The 20,161-nt window shown below is 43.5% G+C and overlaps 1 protein-coding gene across 4 annotated transcripts in view; it reads left to right on the forward strand.

The window, feature by feature from the left end:
* LOC121582249 (low-density lipoprotein receptor-related protein 4-like) overlaps window positions 1-20,161 on the forward strand; it is a 218,584-nt gene that overhangs the window by 95,262 nt on the left and 103,161 nt on the right. For all 4 annotated transcript variants that reach the window (XM_045224115.1, XM_045224116.1, XM_045224117.1 and 1 more), the window contains exon 2: window positions 6,918-7,064. In XM_045224115.1, the coding sequence (XP_045080050.1) occupies window positions 6,918-7,064 (147 nt within the window). The remainder of the gene's footprint in view (window positions 1-6,917; window positions 7,065-20,161) is intronic.

The following is a 20,161-nucleotide window of genomic DNA, read 5'->3' on the forward strand; positions in this document are numbered from 1 at the left end:
ACTGTTCAGAGGAGACTGCGTGAATCAGGTCTTCATGGTCGAATTGCAGCAAAGAAACCACTACTAAAGGACACCATTAAGAAGAAGAGACTTGCTTGGGCCAAGAAACACGAGCAATGGACATTAGACCGGTGGAAATCTGTCCTTTGGTCTGAATTTGAGATTTTTGATTCCAACTGCCGTGTCTTTGTGAGACGCAGAGTAGATGAACGGATGATCTCTGCATGTGTGGTTCCCACCGTGAAGCATGGAGGAGGAGGTGTGATGTTGTGGGGGTGCTTTGCTGGTGACACTGTCAGTGATTTATTTAGAATTCATGGCACATTTAACCAGCATTGCTACCACAGCATTCTGCAGCGATACGCCATCCTATCTGGTTTGGGCTTAGTGGGACTATCATTTGTTTTTCAACAGGACAATGACCCAACACACCTCAAGGCTGTGTAAGGGCTATTTGACCAAGGAGGAGAGTGAATGAGTGTTGCATCAGTTGACCTGGCCTCCACATACACCCGACCTCAACCCAATTGAGATGGGTTGGGATGAGTTGGACCGCAGAGTGAAGGAAAAGCAGCCAACAAGTGTTCAGCATATGTGGGAACTCCTTCAAGACTGTTGGAAAAGCATTCCAGGTGAAGCTGGTTGAGAGAATGCCAAGAGTGTGCAAAGCTGTCATCAAGGCAAAAGGTGGCAACTTTGAAGAATCTCAAATATAAAATATATTTTGGTTACTACATGATTCCATATGTGTTATTTCATAGTGTTGATGTCTTCACTATTATTCTACAATGTAGAAAATAGTAAAAATAAAGAAAAACCCTTGAATGAGTAGGTGTGTCCAAACATTTTTTTATTTTATTTCACCTTTATTTAACCAGGTAAGCCAGTTGAGAACAAGTTCTCATTTACACCTGCGACCTGGCCAAGATAAAGCAAAGCAGTGCGATAAAAACAACAACTCAGAGTTACATATGGGGTAAACAAAACATAGTCAAAAATACAACAGAAATATATATACAGTGTGTGCAAATGTAGTAAGTTATGGAGGTAAGGCAATAAATAAATAGCCCATAGTGCAAAAATAGTTACAATTTCGTAATTAACACTGGCATGATAGATATGCAAAAGATGATGTGCAAATAGAGATACTGGGGTGCAAAATAAATAACAATATGGGGATGAGGTAGTTGGGTGGGCTAATTTCAGAATGGCTGTGTACATGTGCAGTGATCGGTAAACTGCTCTGACAACTGACACTTAAAGTTAGTGAGGGAGACGAGTCTCCAGCTTCAGAGATTTTTGCAGTTCGTTCCAGGTATTGGCAGCAGAGAACTGGAAGGAATGGCGGCTAAAGGAGGTGTTGGCTTTGGGGATGACAAGTGAGATATACCTGCTGGAGCGCAGACTACGGGTGGGTGTTGCTATGGTGACCAGTGAGCTAAGATAAGACAGGGATTTGCTTAGCAGTGATTTATAGATGACCTGGAGCCAGTGGGTTTGGCGACGAATATGTAGTGAGGGCCAGCCAACAAGAGCGTACAGGTCACAATGGTGGGTAGTATATGCGGCTTTGGTGACAAACCAGATGGCACTGTGATAGACTACATCCAATTTGCTGAGTAGAGTGTTGGAGGCTATTTTGTAAATGACATCGCCGAAGTCAAGGATCGGTAGGATAGTCAGTTTTACGATAGCATGTTTGGCAGCATGAGTGAAGGAGGCTTTGTTGTGAAATAGGATGCCGATTCTAGATCTAACTTTTGATTGGAGATGCTTAATGTGAGTGGAAGGAGAGTTTACAGTCTAACCAGACACCTAGGTATTTGTAGTTGTCCACATACTCTAGGTCAGACCCGTCGAGAGTAGTGATTCTAGTCGGGTGGGCGGGTGCAAGCAGCGTTCGTTTGAAGAGCATGCATTTAGTTTTACTAGCGTTTAAGAGCAGTTGGAGGCTACGGAAGGAGTGTTTTATGGCGTTGAAGCTCGTTTGGAGGTTTGTTAACACAGTGTCCAATGAAGGGCCAGATGTATACAAAATGGTGTTGTCTGCATAGAGGTGGATCCGAGCGTCAACAGCAGCAAGAGCGACATCATTGATATACACAGAGAATAGAGTCGACCCGAGAATTGAACCATGTGGCACCCCCATAGAGACGGCCAGAGGTCCAGACAACAGGCCCTCCAATTTGACACATTGAACTCTATCTGAGAAGTAGTTGGTGAAACAGGCGAGGCAGTCATTAGAGAAACCAAGGCTATTTCGTCTGCCAATAAGAATGCGGTGGTTGACAGAGTCGAAAGCCTTGGCCAGGTCGATGAAGACGGCTGCGCAGTACTGTCTTTTATCGATCGCGGTTATAATATTGTTTAGGACCTTGATTGTGGCTGAGGTGCACCCATAACCAGCTTGGAAACCGGATTGCATAGCGGAGAAGGTACGGTGGGATTCGAAATGGTCAGTGATCTGTTTGTTAACTTGGCTTTCAAAAATGTTCGAAAGGCAGGGCAGGATGGATATAGGTCTGTAACAGTTTGGATCTAGAGTGTCACCCCCTTTGAAGAGGGGGATGACCGCGGCAGCTTTCCAATCTCTGGGGATCTCAGACGTTACGAAAGAGAGGTTGAACAGTCTAGTAATAGGGGTTGCGACAATTTCGATGGCTAGAAGGGTCCAGATTGTCTAGCCCAGCTGATTTGTAGGGGTCCAGATTTTTCAGCTCTTTCAGAACATCAGCTGTCTGAATTTGTGTGAAGGAGAAGTGGGGGGGGCATGGGCAAGTTGCAGAGCTGGTGGCCGGGGTAGTGGTAGCCAGGTGGAAAGCATGGCCAGCCGTAGCAAAATGCTTGTTGAAATTCTAGATTATTGTAGATTTATCGTTGGTGACAGTGTTTCCTAGCCTCAGTGCAGTGGGCAGTTGGGAGGAGGTGCTCTTATTTTCCATGGACTTTACAGTGTCCCAAAACTTTTTGCAGTTTGACTGGTACTGTACATTTATACAGACACACTCACATACAATCATCATATAGGCTGCTGCTACTCTGTTTATCATATATCCTGATGCCTAGTCACCTTAACCCTATACATATCTACCTCTATCGCTCCAGTATCCCTGCACATTGTAAATATGGGACTGGAACTGACTGACCCTGTATATAGTATGCTTACTTACTTTATCATGTTCTTCTTATTTGTTATTTTTGTATCTTGTGTATTTTTGTTCTACCTTGTTATTTTTAGTATTGCATTGTTATTGATTACTGCATTGTTGGGGTTAGAGCTTGAAACAAAGACATTTCACTGTAAATGGGCATGTGACATAAAAACTTGAAACATTGAAACAATTAACATTCCATTGTGCTTAGAGTCATATATAAAAATGCTGGGCAGGCCATTATTTTGTCTATCTTGGCTATGCCCCCATAAGATGACAATTCCCCATCCACAGGGCACGAGTGGTCACTGAATGGTTTGATGAGTATGAAATTGATGTAAACCATATGCCATGGCCATCTCAGTCACCAGATCTCAACCCAATTGAACACTTATGGGAGATTCTGGAGCAGCGCCCGAGACAGTGTTATCAACAAAACACCAAATGATGACATTTCTTGTGGAAGAATGGTGTCGCATCCCTCCAATAGAGTTCCAGAGACGTGTAGAATCTATGCCAAGGTGCATTGAAGCTTTTCTGGCACCCTATTAATACACTTTATGTTGGTGTTTTCTTTATTTTGGCAGTTACCTGTATATCTATCCACATCTACACGGTTCACTCATATGGTCTTGAGTTTTATGAATCCACTCAACTTGTGGTTTAATTTTCTGTGTGTGTGTATTCGAGTTCACACACATGCATGCATTTGTGTGTGTTTTTGTATTGAACCCTGTCATTTTATAGGTCTTCTCAGTGCAAGTGGCCTGTGCTGTTTAAAGCATGTTTGACAATGCAGCCTCTCTCATGTGGATCCATGTGACATGACTGCTCTGCCAACTCTAGACACAAGGCTTTAATTTAGTCCGACATAAACCCACACTTAGAAAGCCATTCATATAGACCCGCATATACAACCCTGCTCATGGAAACCCATACACACTCATGTAGATTTAGCATAGATTGTTGATCAGCATGCACCAACCCGAATGAATAGTATTAGTTACGACCTGACCAAGTCTAAGAGGAGTAGTGTCTGTGTGTGTGCATGTGTGAGTGTGTGCGTGAGCATAAGTTTGCGTGTGTGCGTGTGTGTGTGTGTGTCTGTATGATGCTACAGATAATTCCTTGTCTGATCTAGATTCTAGGGGGTAAGAAAGGAACAGTGTTTTCAGGCTTTATGTCTTTGTCATCAGTCATTAGGGCCTTAATTCTAGCCTGGTCCCTTGTTCTATGTGTCTGAAAGGGACAGGGACTGGAGACACTAAGGAGGGACCACACGCCTCAGGAAAGAGATTAGAAAGGGAAGGAGCCAGAAAAGGCTGGAAAAATAATGACTGAGTGGGAATTTTTTTGTCTTTGTCGTGTTAGAATCTTTTGGGAAGAGAGAGCGGGAGAGCAAGACCGAGAATGGAGGAAAAGAAAAAATGAAAAGAGAGGCCATTAATTTAGAGAGAGAGAGAGCGAGAAAATGAAAAGAGAGGCCATTAATTTAGTGCTGTGGGAGGCTTCTGAAGGTTAGTGTGTGTTTGGTGCCAGGCTCTCCTGGGTTGACTGATGCCTTTGTGAAGAGGCCAGGAACCAACCACACACACACAGTCTTTAACTGAGTTCAAAGAGAGAGAGAAATGGGAGGCTTTTTTCACTCCCCGTAATGGACCCGATTTGCTGAGATTCATATAAAGTTGGGGTATTATTATTTTTTGCTTAATATTGTTTAGTGTAGCCTACGACACACTCTTTCGAAGGCTGTCAGTGGAAAACATCTCAAATCATATTTGATTGGTCACCTACACATATTTAGCAGATGTAATTGCGGGTGTAGTGAAATGCTTGTGTTCCTAGCTCCAACAGTGCAGTAGTATCTAACGATTCACAACAATACACAAATCTAAAAGTAAAAGAATAGAATTAAGAATGTAGTCCCCTGTAGCTCAGTTGGTAGAGCATGGGGCTTGCAACGCCAGGGTTGTGGGTTCATTTCCCACGGCGGGCCAGTATGAAAATGTATGCACTCACTAAACTGTAAGTCGCTCTGGATAAGAGCGTCTGCTAAATGACAAAAAATATATAATAAAAAAAAAATATATATATATACTGTATAAATATACATATTAGGACGAGCAATGTTGGAGTGGCATTGACTAAATACAGTAGAATAGAATACAGTATCTACAAATGAGATGAGTAAACAGTATTTAAACATTATTAAAGTGACTAGTGTTCCATTATTTAATGTGGCCAGTGATTCCATGTCTATGTATATAGGGCAGCAGCCTCTAAAGTGCAGGGTTGAGTAGCCAGGTGGTACCCGGCTAGTGATGGCTATTTAACAGTCTGATGTCCTTGAGATAGAAGCTGTTTTTCAGTCTCTCGGTCCCAGCTTTGATGCACCTGTACTGACCTCGCCTTCTGGATGATAGCAGGGTGAACAGGCCGTGGCTTGGGTGGTTGATGTCCTTGATTATCTTTTTGGCCTTCCTGTGACATCGGGTGCTCTAGGTGTCCTGGAGGGCAGGCAGTGTGCTCCCGGTGATGCGTTGGGCAGACCGTACCACCCTCTGGAGAGCCCTGCGGTTGCGGGCGGTGCAGTTGCCGTACTGCACGCACACACACACTGGACTGATATCAACAAAAGGCAATATTTGTACAAAATATGTGTATCGCTCGTGTGTACTGCTCGTGTGTGTGTTTTTATTTTGTCTTTTGTAGATATTTGTACAACCAATCTGTACACACACTTCACCCCTTACTCATTGAAGCTGTCAGCCTCTTTCAAAGGGGCTAAAAGCATCTGAGGAGGCATCGCAGCCTCACTCTCATGTCCATATGCAAGCATGCACACACGCGCACACACACAAAACTGATGGGTACACATTCTCACTTGCGTACAGTGTTCACACAGAACGCTTTAACATAATGGAAGCCAGTGAAATTAAGGCCAGATATATTTATTGTACTACTTTAATAGCACGAGACTGTGGTTCAGCCCCAGCTGAAAACATATCCATCGCGCGCACACACACACACACACACGCGCGTGCGTGTTCAGGATAGATGGAGTGTATAAATGAACCAGTCTTGGCTACCAGTCTTATAACATACAGCTCATTGGTTTTATGAAAGTCAGACTACATGAGTGGATGAGGCTGCTGACGCTTTCATAAGCATATCTGACAGCTTTGCTATGGCTTAAAGCGAAATGCCTCAAATTAATATTTTCCCCCCTGTATGGGTAGTGATGAGACAAGATGTATTGTTCTTGATATGGTCTGTGCTCATAGGTGCAGTAGGTAACATTTTTTATTTTATTTTTATGGCTTGACTCAAGGCTGTGTTAGCCTATTGAGCTAAAGCAGGGGTGGGCATACATTTTGGCTTGAGGGCCACATCGGGATTTCAAAATTCAAATTTTTCGGGGACCGATTTGTTTGTCAAAATCAATTTGCGGGACAGAAAAAGGGCAGATAGCTAACGGCTAGACATAGTTGTGGGACCCCCCCACAACTCTTAGGGCTGGTTTCCCGGACAAAGATTAAGCCTAGTCCAAGACTTAAAAGCTATTTCAATGGAGATTCTCCGTTGAGCACGCTTTTTAACCCAGGATTAGGCTTAATCTGTACATGGTACACCAAACCTCAGGCAAGGCTACTCATCACAAGAGGATAGTTCACCAAACCACCTCTGCTATACAAGCATGTCCTCTAAGTGTATTCTTTTAGCATTTTCCTAACCTGGTTCCCTCTTCTCTCCGTCTCTTTCCAGGTGTGTTGGGCGGTGCAGAGTGTTCATGCGGGCGCAACCACTTCACGTGTGCAGTGAGCGCATTTGGGGAGTGTACATGTATCCCGGCCCAGTGGCAGTGTGACGGGGACAACGACTGTGGAGATCACAGTGACGAGGATGGATGCAGTGAGTTATACCTAAATATCTCCATTTGTCTCTTTCTCTCTCGCTTGACGTTACTATATTTAGTACAATATCGAAATGTGCCACAGATTATTTTTGTTGTTGTTGGTGTAATGACATTTGGTGTCAGCACAGCTAGTACAAGTGGCTATACAGGTCACATATAAATTGTATGATTGTCGTAGAATAGGCAACTCCAGAGTTTTAATTTGATAATAAAAAGTCAAAATTGTTGTATTTACATAACAATATAATTGTATTGTGTTCAATGACTTAATGTTTTTATTTTGGAAGTTGGTTGAAGAAATACAGCACTATGTAAACTACAGCAGTATGTGAGCCATCTCCATATTGTACCTTATTTAGTCTCTGGACACATGGGACATTTTTTCATCTTTGGAGTTTTTTTCCTTCAAATGATCAAATCTTCATAATTTATGCTGGACCGATATTACATTTACATTTACGTCATTTAGCAGACGCTCTTATCCAGAGCGACTTACAAATTGGTGCATTCAACTTATGATAGACAGTGGGACAACCACTTTTTTTTTTTGATGGGGGGGTAGAAGGATAACTTTTTTACTATTCCAGGTATTCCTTAAAGAGGAAGGGTTTCAAGTGTATCCAGAAGGTGGTCAGTGACTCCGCTGTCCTGGCGTCGTGGGGGAGCTTGTTCCACCATTGGGGTGCCAGAGCAGCGAATAGCTTTGACTGGGCTGAGCGGGAACTGTGCTTCCGTAGAGGTAGGGGGGCTAGCAGGCCAGAGGAGGATGAACGTAGTGCCATCGTTTGGGTGTAGGGTCTGATCAGAGCTTGAAGGTAAGGAGGTGCCGTTCCCCTCACAGCTCCGTAGGCAAGCACCATGGTCTTGTAGTAGATGCGAGCCTCAACTGGAAGCCAGTGGAGTGTGCAGAGGAGCGGGGTGACATGAGAGAACTTGGGAAGGTTGAACACCAGACGGGCTGCAGCGTTCTGGATAAGTTGTTGGGGTTTAATGGCACAGGCAGGGAGCCCAGCCAACAGCGAGTTGCAGTAATCCAGACGGGAGATGACAAGTGCCTGGATTAGGACCTGTGCCACTTTCTGTGTAGCTATCTACAAAATGCAATATTTTTACAAAATCCACACACACGTGCACTAAACACACTCAAAAAAACTGTTTTTTAGTGTTTTTTGTTGTTGTGTGTATTGCTCATGTGTGTGGGTTTTTATATTGCCTTTTGTAGACCAGTGACATCCCACTTTAAATCTTATCACCCTGTATGGCAGCTCCACGTTGGCACATAGCACTGGGTCATTCAGCCAATCATTGATCTCATTGGTTCCATATGTACTCATTTGTACCAACCTAGTGGAGTCACTGAAACGAGCTCCACTGTGTCAGAAATGGAGAACCATAACATTCAGTGGTCCACTCTGACTGTGTATATTCTCTGTGCTCACTAACGGATGCTTGAGTGACTTCTGGCTTCTGCTAAGCTTTCAGAGAAGCACTGGCACCAGAGCTGTTGGTGGTGGTGTGTGTGTGCGCATGCGTGCATTTTTGTGCATGTATGTGCGTGTGTGAGAATGCATACAGGCGTGTGTGTGTGCACGTTTCTTCTCATCTGTCCACCTCTTTCCCAGTACGGAAGGGGGAGGAGGGGTGTGAGGAAAGGGAGGAGGGAAGTAATTGGTGATGCCTTGCCCCAGGCACTAAGCATTATTGATCCCGGCCAATAGAATCAGTGTGGAGTCTGATCGCTCCCTATTGATCACTGGTACTGAGATCATTTAAGCAGACACATGTAAGCAGGCAGTAGATATTAGCCTTTTCAATTAGCCCTCTTCAATCCATTAGTCCTGTCTGATCGATCCCGGGCAGATCGCTCATTGTGATCACTTTGTGAGGCTGGCTTGAGGTAAGGCTGCCCATAACCGCAGTTCTAGGATCAGTTTACTCCTATCCAACACTGAACCTATGTGCCCCGTTTCTGACAATACATATCTGTTGCATTACAAACTCACCTTAATAAAGTAGGTGCTGAGGTTTGTCTTTCACAAACATATAGGGTAAGCTATGTCCCTATCCAAAATAAAACCCTAGGCATGTGTAGATATGAATTAAATAGATGGGTATATATGCATTAAAGAAATACAGCGAAAATGTAATTGACAAAGTGAGGGCAAGGTGGAGCTAGCTACAACCACATTGCTTACACTTTTCCCATGATTTCAGATCCATATGAATTGCCCAAGGAAATAAGGGCTATGGGTTGTTTCTGGACATGCCAATAATTATATTCTTACTTCTAGAGAGAAGGCAGTTTAATAGAATGCAGATCAAATGGCATGGAGTTGTGGGTAATGGAGGAAAGTGTAGGTCATATGATCCGGGCCTCCATTACACAAATTGAATTAACTCTGAGCGCTTGTGGAGACAGGATTATAAAAAACAACGTTGCGACTTTATGGTTTTTAATAAACATTCTCAAAACAGGGCAAATAATTGAATTTATGGAGTCAGTTTCTCTCTGGGTAGGGCCACAAATGAATTACTGTACATGTTGCAGTAGCATAGGGGAGACTGTTTGGCTGGGTGAATTATCTGAATGAACACACACACACACACACGGAATTCCATGATTCAGCTGTAGGGTGTAGACTGTGGCTGAGTGAATCCAACACACACACACACACACAGACACACACATTGCAGTGGTTTACTTAAGTGTGTGCTGATAGCACCATGAGGAGCCAATGACAATTTATATACATTGAGCAATTTACAGAGAAAGCAGAATACTCTGGGCTGGAAATGGCATACAAAGTAAACTTTGTGTGCAGGAGTGAGTGTGTGTATGTGGTCAGTTTGTGTCGGAGTATACCATGTAAACCTCCTGATCTAATTAGGAATAGGTTTTACAGTAACCTTTTTCCACTGGTGCTACTAATGTTTTCAGCTTGTGGCACCAGCACATGATTTAGTCTCACCAATTAAAAAAAATAATATTTTACATAATAGATAATGACATGGCCTGTGTCCCATAATGTGCCTGCATTCCAAACAGAACCAGGCTAATAATGAGTAGCCATTTTTAAATTAGGATGCCCTTGTGTTCTAACATTTGGATAGATTTTACTGTAACAGCAAAGAAAAGAGACTGTTAAAATAAAGTGCAAAATGTATTTCTCGCATGAGTTATTTTCTGCGAAATCCTCTAGAAGGCATAATTTGAAAAAACAATGCTAGATATCAAAACAATACCACGGCAAAAAGAAATGCAGTGGCTTGCAAAAGTATTCACCCCCCTTGGCATTCTTCCTATTTTGTCTGGGGGGGTAGTATCATTTGATTTACACAACATGCCTACCACTTTGAAGATGCAAAGTATTTTTTATTGTGAAACAAACAAGAAATAAGACAAAAAAACTTGAGCATGCATAACTATAATCTATAATGTGGGGATGGTGTTCTCGGGGTGATGAGATGTGTTGGGTTTGTGCCAGACATAGCGTTTTCCTTGATGGCCAAAAAGCTCTATTTTAGTTTCATCTGACCAGAGTACCTTCTTCCATATGTTTGGGGAGTCTCCCACATGACTTTTGGTGAACACCAGAAATGTTTTCTTATTTTTTTATTTAAGCAATGGCTTTTTTCTGGCCACTCTTCCGTATAGCCCAGCTCTGTGGACTGTACAGCTTAAAGTGGTCCTATGGACAGATACTCCAATCTCCGCTGTGGAGCTTTGCAGCTCCTTCAGGGTTATCTTTGGCCCCTCTGATTAATGCCCTCCTTGCCTGGTCCGTGAGTTTTGGTGGGCGGCCCTCTCTTGGCAGGTTTGTTGTGGTGCCATATTCTTTCCATTTTTTTATAATGGATTTAATGGTGCTCCGTGGGATGTTCAACGTTTCTGATATTTTTTTATAACCCAACCCTGATCTGTACTTCTCCACAACTTTGTCCCTGACCTGTTTGGAGAGCTCCTTGGTCTTCATGGTGCCGCTTGCTTGGTGGTGCCCCTTGCTTAGTGGTGTTGCAAACTGGGGCCTTTCAGAACATGTGTATATATACTGAGATCATGTGACAGATCATGTGACACTTAGATTGCACACAGGTGGACTTTATTTAACTAATTATGTGACTTCTGATGGTAATTGGTTGCACCATATCTTATTTAGAGGCTTGATAGCAAAGGGGGTGAATACATATACACGCACCACTTTGCCGTTATTTATTTGTTCCAAAAAAAAATTTTTAACGTATGTTTTTCATTTACCTTCACCAATTTGGACTATTTTGTGTATGTCCATTACATAAAATCCAAATAAAAATCTACTTAAATTACAGGTTGTAATGCAACAAAATAGGAAAAATGCCAAGGGGGATGAATACTTTTGCAAGGTACTGTACAAACAGGGAGGAGGACTGTGATTTCCCTCAATCTTGTCATGTTTTCCCTCTCAAAATCACACTTTTTTAAATATTACATCCAAGTCCACAACAATGCTTAAACACATCAGGGGACCATTTTTGAGGTCTGAAAAAAATCTGAGAAATGTAGATTTTTTGGTGTAGTAACCCTCAGGTGTGCACCAACCAGCTTGTTGTGTTTGGCTAGTGGTGTTTCAGTAGCGCACTTGTGATGGAGTTTTCAAAACAAGTGGCCACTGGATTGAAGCAAATAATCATGATATTTATGCCACTCCCTTATGCCATTTAAACCAGCATTTCTCTCATGTTCTCAGGCTTTCAAATCAGCTTTCTTTCATTGACCAGTAGCCAAAGGCACAATAGTCATATTAGCAACCGATTCTAGTTGTTGCATCTTTAGATCTCCCCTCTTTCAACATTTCTAAGGGATATTTTCATCTCTCACATGAAACCGCTCGCATGTGTGTTGCGCTTTTGAGAACCGGTGTTTTCCCGCTTATTGCATTTAGAAGCATTCACACGTATAGCCTACTGCCGTGTGCGCATTGCTGCGCTTATAATGTGAATAATTAGTTTATCAAGATATTAAGCTAAACCTTCTGATCTGTTGCATCAGCCTAATTTGCTTTTTTTTGTAGGCTACAGTGGTTGTATGAATTTGGGATCTATCATCGCACAACTGTCCCAGAATCTGTTTGGAATATTTATTTCTCGCACAGAACACCAAGCTGACCAATAGAATAGGTAAACGTTTCTACTATGGGGGATAGTAGATTGACATAGGCTAGTGATTTTGCTGTTCATTACTCATCTTGTTGGCTGAGGAAAAGTACATGTGGACAGTTCTTCTAACATCTTCAAAGTGCGCCTCGGAATTCGATAAGGGACTCATGTTGATGCATCCCCGATGTGTCTGCCTTTACTTGTACTTCGGAGCAGTGATGCCCCGATCACATGACGGGCATTGGTTAATAATTATTGAGATTTCTGAGAGAGCCATGTGAGTGATATGTGCTTCGGAGCACGACGATTGGCAGAAGGGAATTATAATTATTATATTGAGCCCAAGGGCACAATGGCCGCTTTCGCCGGGAAATTGGAGGACTGTAGTTACCTTTTAATTACCTATCCATCTACTAGGGTATCTGTGGGAGAGACTAAAACTGTCAGCATGCTTCAGTTCGGCTGGCACCTAGCCAAAACGAACGAGTGTGCTTGCATACTCCTTGAAAAGACCTTCACTTGAAAAATGAGAAAAAAGCGGCAATAGTACTGTTTGTCCATTTTGAGACGCCAAAGACAGTATACACTTCCTCAAAATAGTCAGAATGAATCTAAGATAACTCAAAACATCGGTCATAAATGTTAACGTTTTTGCCGAGAAGATCTTAGTCGTGCAATTTTACATCTAACTAAGATGTTTGGTGCAATATTTCTCAATGAAAAAATTTGCATAAAATGAGTCATCTCTCGTCGAATGACAACAAAGACTTTATTGAAGAATCCCTACTGTTGACCAATCACCGACGAAGGGGCGTAGACTTTGGCTCCGAACTTCGGCTTGCCTCCAGAAATGTGTTGGGTGTGCCAGAACAGCCGAATAGAAGCTCACCGAAGTCAAAAACGTCACAAAATGTCGTCATAATATATGCACAAACTCTTCCGAACTGTTTTGGCTGGGAAGGTTGCGGACGCCTTAAGGATCCAGGTATAGACGTTTTAGGATGTAGGACTCAAAACTGACCTTAGATCAGTGTGGATGGTATCATCTTGGAGGTGGGAGAGATGGAGGGGTAGGAAGGTGAAAATGACATGAGAAAATGCACTTAGCAGCCGTCAGGTCTTCTTCTGAACCCCACATGTGGCTGCCAACTAATTTTTATGGAGCGGACCCCTGTGGTCCTCATGGAGTGTCCATAAATGTGCCACCTGTTCAAAAACAGTGTGTTTGTGTGTGGTTATGTGTTTTTATGCTGTGTGTGTGTGTGTGTGTGTGTGTGTGTGTGTGCTCATTAAATTGTAGGGCCACAGCTTCTCAGAGAATGCCTTTGGGCTAAAGCTCTGTTGGGGGTGTGTTCGCTGGAACCGGACTAACAACATTCCTCTCTCCACACTTCACTCCTCCACATCAAAGTTTGTGTGCGTGAAGGTGTGTGTATGTTTGCTCCGCTCCTATGTCTATGATGTGTCAGTACAGCTGTGAAGCGGGCTTAGAGGGATGCGAGAGGGCAGCTACAAACACACTCACACACACACACTAAAGAAACAGCATGGCAAGGTGAAACCATATGAATCTTCTACTGCACATACACTACCAGTCAAAAGTTTGGACACACCTACTCATTCAAGGGTTTTTCTTTATTTTTACTATTTTTTACATTGTAGAATAATAGTGAAGACATCAAAAATATGAAATAACACATATAGAATCATGTAGTAACCAAAAAAAGTGTTAAACAAATCAAAATATATTTTATATTTGAGATTCTTCAAATAGCCACCCTTTGCCTTGATGACAGCTTTGCACACTCTTGGTATTCTCTCAACCAGTTTCATGAGGTCACCTGGAATGCATTTCAATTAACAGGTGTGCCTTGTTAAAAGTTAATTTGTGGAATTAATTTCCTTCTTAATGTGTTTTAGCCAATCAGTTGTGTTGTGACAAGGTAGGCGGGTATACAGAAGATAGCCCTATTTGGTAAAAGACCAAGTCCACATTATGGCAAGAACAGCTCAAATAAGCAAAGAGAAACAACAGTCCATCATTACTTGAATACATTAAGGTCAGTCAATACGGAAAATGTCAAGAAATTTGAACGTTTCTTCAAGTGCAGTCGCAAAAACCAACAAGCGCTATGATGAAACTGGCTCTCATGAGGACCGCCATAGAAATGGAAGACGCAGAGGTAACTCTGGTGCAGAGGATAAGTTCATTAGAGTTACCGTTCTCAGAAATTGCAGCCCAAATAAATGCTTCACAGAGCTCAAGTAACAGACACATCTCAACATCAACTGTTCAGAGGGGACTGTGTGAATCAGGCCTTCATGGTCGAATTGCTACTAAAGGACACCAACAAGAAGAAGAGACTTGCTTGGGCCAAGAAACATGAGCAATGGACATTAGACCGGTGTAAATGTATCCTTTGGTCTGGAGTCCAAATTTGAGATTTTGGGTTCCAACCGCCTTGGCTTTGTGAGACGCGGTGTGGGTGAACGGATGATCTCTGCATGTGTATTTCCCACCGTAAAGTATGGGGGAGGAGGTGTTATGGTGTGGGGGTGCTTTGCTGGTGACACTGTCTGTGATTTATTTAGAATTCAAGGCACACTTAACCAGCATGGCTATCACAGCATTCTGCAGAGATACACCATCCCATCTGGTTTGGGCTTAGTGGGACTATCATTTGTTTTTCAACTGGACAATGACCCAACACACCTCCAGGCTGTGTAAGGACTATTTGACCAAGAAGGAGAGTGATGGAGTGCTGCATCAGATGACCTGGCCTCCACAATCCCCCGACCTCAACCCATTTGAGATGGTTTGGGACGAGTCGGACCACAGAGTGAAGGAAAAGAATCCAACAAGTGCTCAGCATATGTGGGAACTCCTTCAAGACTGTTGGAAAAGCATTCCAGGTGAAGCTGGTTGAGAGAGTGCCAAGAGTGTGCAAAGCTGTCATCAAGGCAAAGGGTGGCTATTTGAAGAATCTCAAATATAAAATATATTTTGATTTGTTTAACACTTCTTTGGTTAATACATGATTCCATATGTGTTATTTCATAGTTTTGATGTCTTCACTATTATTCTGCAATGTTTTAAATATTAAAAATCAAGAAAAACCCTTGAATGAGTAGGTGTGTCCAAACTTTTGACTGGTACTGTAGGTATAATGGACATTATAAGAAGAAGAGAGAGGAAAGGAGGAAGGGGAGAGATATTGATGGCCGGATATAGAGAGATGACAGGGTGAGCAGGAGAGATGGAGGGATATAGAGAGATGACAGGGTGAGCAGGAGAGAGGGAGGGATATAGAGAGATGACAGGGTGAGCAGGAGAGATGGAGGGATATAGAGAGATGACAGGGTGAGCAGGAAAGATGGAGGGATATAGAGAAATGACAGGATGAGCAGGAGAGATATAGATAAATGACAGGATGAGCAGGAAAGATATAGAGAGATGACAGGGTGAGCAGGATAGATGCATGGATATGGCGAGAGGAGGGAGAGTTTGATGAAAGTTAGTTCTTCCTCCTGCTGACTGTCAGTAAGTGTAGTCTATCCTATTAGCCATGCCTCCCTCCACTCTCTCTCCTAAATATCTATCTTTTCTACGTTTCCTTCCTTTTTTGAGGTGGTTTCTTTTATTAGTTTTCCATCTCTCTCTTTCTTTCATCTCTTGCTTATCCATTTCTATTGGACTTTTTCCCATCTGCTCTGCTCTCCTCCATCACTTAACTGCTCTACCTCACATCTCTTCACTTCCCTCTATTTATTCTTTATCCCTTTTTCCCCTCTCTCCTCATCCCTCGGTTTTCTCTGTGCTGGCCAGCTTAGATTGAGGCCAGCGGGACTTGAGCTGGTACACACACACACACACACACACACACACATTTTTGGTAGCCTCCTGCTGGAAAGTAACTGCTTTGGGCCAGAAAGAGTTGTGTGTGTACTGAGGTAGCTGGTGGGCAGGGGCTGTGAAGGAAATGTGGGGGGTGTTTTACAGGAAATAGAAGAGGAGAGGAATCATTCCGCCTTTCTATTTTCTTGTCCTCTGCTGAGAGTGATTGAAAATGTGTCTTGAGATATACCCACCACCACCCCACCACCATCTCCTCTCCACCTCAGAGTTTTGAGCTTGTGGGGAAGTTTTCACCGGAGGGGGCGTTCCCCCAAAATGAAACTTCCCCCCCCCCACCACCCCATAATCTTCTGCTCTCACCAGTCCTAGCCAATCACAGACGAGCTGAGTCGGCGGGGGAGCAGTTGAACAGCATGTGACAAGAACAGGCCTTAGAGGAAGAGATTAGAACACCACTCCCTCCATCCCTCGCTCTCTCCCTCCTTCTCTCTATCTAGAGGGAGCTTTTCATCCAGTCCACATTATCTCTGCCTGCTTGCCAGGGGGGACCTGCAGTGACAGAATTCACCTTATTCTCTCTCTTTCGCTCTGTGGCCCTGTTTCTCTTTCTAATTTCTCTCCCTCTGTGGTTCGGTTTCATCCTTTCATTTCTTCCTCTCTCCTTTCAATCTCTCTCCATTTCTCTCTCCCACCTCTGCCATTCGCTCCCTCCCTCCATCTCTCTCTGTTTGCGTCCAGACAGCAGCATAATCCTCCAACTGTCTCGCTCTCTCGCTCTAGCTGGGGCCCACCACCATGGCCCTCTTAAGGCGCTGAGATCCAATCTCCTCTGCCCTCCTTCCTAAATATTTACTCCCTGACTCAAGGAAGGGACACGATTAGTGAGTGATTGAGGAGAGACAAAAAGAGAGAAAGAGCTAATTGCTTTTGGCCTTCCTTTAACAGCATGATTTTTGGGGGAGCTGGAAACAAAGTGGGGCTGAATGAAGCTTTAAGAAGTCTTAGTTTATAGGGGTAGTTTCGTGGTCTTTATCAAGTTCATCCACACATGGCCAAAAGTATGTGGACACCTGCTCGTTGAACATCTCATTTCAAAATCATCAACATTAATATGGAGTTGGTCCCCCCTTTGCTGCTATAACAGCCTCCACTCTTCTGGGAAGGCTTTCCACTAGATGTTGGAACATTGCTGCGGGGACTTGCTTCCATTCAGCCACGAGCATTAGTGAGGTCGGGCACTGATGTTGGGTGATTAGTTCCAATTCATCCCAAAAGTGTTCAATGGGGTTGAGGTCAGGGCTCTGTGCAGGCCAGTCAAGTTCTTCCACACCGATCTTGACAAACCATTTCTGTATGGACCTTGCTTTGTGCACTGGTGGATTGTCATGCTGAAACAGGAAAGGGCTTTCCTCAAACTGTTGCCACAAAGTTGGAAGCACAGAATCGTCTAGAATGTCATTGTATGCTGTAGCATTAAGATTTCCCTTCACTAGAAGGAAGGGGCCTAGCCCGAACCATGAAAAACAGCCCCAGACCATTATTCTTCCTCCACCAAACTTTACAGTTGGCACTATGCATTGGGGCATTCTCCTGGCATCCGCCAAACCCAGATATGTCCGTCGGACTGCCAGATGGTGAAGCGTGATTCATTACTGACTTGTTGGAAAGGTGGCATCCTATGACGGTGCCACGTTCAAAGTCACGGCGCTCTTCAGTAAGGCCATTCTAATGCCAATGTTTGTCTATGGAGATTTGCATGGCGGTGTGCTACATTTTATACATCTGTCAGCAACGGGTGTGGCTGAAATAGCCGAATCCACTAAATTGAAGGGGTGTCCACATACTTTTGTATGTATAGGGTAGGTTTAGTTAGTAGTGTTGTATTTGGATCACACACACATACACATACACAGAGATAGATCTGAACAGGGCCTCCCTCATTTAGTACGGCACTTTATTTTCTAGAGAATTATTTAGCCATTCCCTAATTGCGGAAACCAATAACTAAAATATTGCATAATATTCCTCAAATGCTCGAGTAAGTTCTGGGGGCAATGTTAGAAAATATACTAGAATGGGGAGCGCAGGGCGGTAGCTCCACACCACTCTCCTTGCAAGTGGGCGGCAGGTAGCTTAGTGGGTAAGAGCGTTGTGCCAGTAACCGAAAGGTCGCTGGTTCTAATCCCAGAGCCGACTAGGTGGAAAAACCTGTCGATGTGCCCTTGAGCAAGGCACTTAACCCTAATTGCTCCCGTAAGTCACTCTGGATAAGAGCGTCTGCTAAATGACATTTTTTTTGTTTGTTTTTTATAGTTTATTGACCAAATGTCCCCACCCTTTCTGAAATTCGAAAGATGCAAACACCTGCGAAATCTGATTTTCAGCAACAATTTGTGCTTTTCAGGAGGGAATATTTACTGAATAATTCTGTGATGGTTGCAGCTGAAATGGCAGATGAAATGGCATTGAATCAAATGAATAAGATCCATTGATTTAGGTCGTTGTGCCTCTCTCTAGTCCAGTTATACTGTCCAAATGACTGCCAGTTCATTGAAAGGTTTGGTGTCTACGGTATTCTCTCTAGTAGCTATGAGTCCCCATTATTAGAGAAAGTCTGCTACAAACCACACTCACAATCTCATAGACTAGTTTCTTTCCCAGCTTTGCCACTTACAGTGAGGGAAAAAAGTAATTGATCCCCTGCTGATTTTGCACGTTAGCCCACTGACAAAGACATGATCAGTCTATAATGGTAGGTTTATTTGAACAGTGAGAGACAGAATAACAACAACAAAATCCAGAAAAACTCATGTCAAAAATGTTATGAATTGATTTGCATTTCAATGAGGGAAATACGTATTTGACCCCCTCTCACTGTTCAAATAAATCACATACTTAATTGTTAAGTAATTAATTAGCATTTTATTGCATGACATAAGTATTTGATCACCTACCAACCAGTAAGAATTCCGGCTCTCACAGACCTGTTAGTTTTTCTTTAAGAAGCCCTCCTGTTCTCCACTCATGACCTGTCTTAACTGCACCTGTTTGAACTCGTTACCTGTATAAAAGACACCTGTCCACACACTCAATCAAACAGACTCCAACCTCTCCACAATGGCCAAGACCAGAGAGCTGTGTAAGGACATCAGGGATAAAATTGTAGACCTGCACAAGGCTGGGATGGGCTACAGGACAATAGGCAAGCAGCTTGGTGAGAAGGCAACAAATGTTTGTGCAATTATTAGAAAATGGAAGAAGTTCAAGATGACGGCCAACACCCTCGGTCTGGGGCTCCATGCAAGATCTCACCTCGTGGGGCATCAATGATCATGAGGAAGGTGAGGGATCAGCCCAGAACTACACGGCAGGACCTGGTCAATGACCTGAAGAGAGCTGGGACCACAGTCTCAAAGAAAACCATTAGTAACACACTACACCGTCATGGATTAAAATCCTGCAGCGCACGCAAGGTCCCCCTGCTCAAGCCATCGCATGTCCAGGCCTTTCTGAAGTTTGCCAATGACCATCTGGATGATCCAGAGGAGGAATGGGAGAAGGTCATGTGGTCTGATGAGACAAAAATAGAGCTTTTTGGTCTACGCCGTGTTTGGAGGAAGAAGAAGGATGAGTACAACCCCAAGAACACCATCCCAACCGTGAAGCATGGAGGTGGAAACGTCATTATTTGGGGATGCTTTTCTGCAAAGGGGACAGGACGACTGCACCGTATTGAGGGGAGGATGGATGGGGCCATGTATCGCAAGATCTTGGCCAACAACCTCCTTCCCTCAGTAAGAGCATTGAAGATGGGTCGTGGCTGGGTCTTCCAGCATGACAATGACCCGAAACACACAGCCAGGACAACTAAGGAGTGGCTTCGTAAGAAGCATCTCAAGGTCCTGGAGTGGTCTAGCCAGTCTCCAGACCTGAACCCAATAGAAAATCTTTGGAGGGAGCTGAAAGTCTGTATTTCCCAGCGACAGCCCCAAAACCTGAAGGATCTGGAGAAGGTCTGTATGGAGGAGTGGGCCAAAATCCCTGCTGCAGTGTGTGAAAACCTGGTCAAGACCTACAGGAAACGTATGATCTCTGTAATTGCAA

This window comes from Coregonus clupeaformis, chromosome 13, assembly GCF_020615455.1.
Source record: "Coregonus clupeaformis isolate EN_2021a chromosome 13, ASM2061545v1, whole genome shotgun sequence".
Classification (NCBI taxonomy): Eukaryota; Metazoa; Chordata; class Actinopteri; order Salmoniformes; family Salmonidae; genus Coregonus; species Coregonus clupeaformis.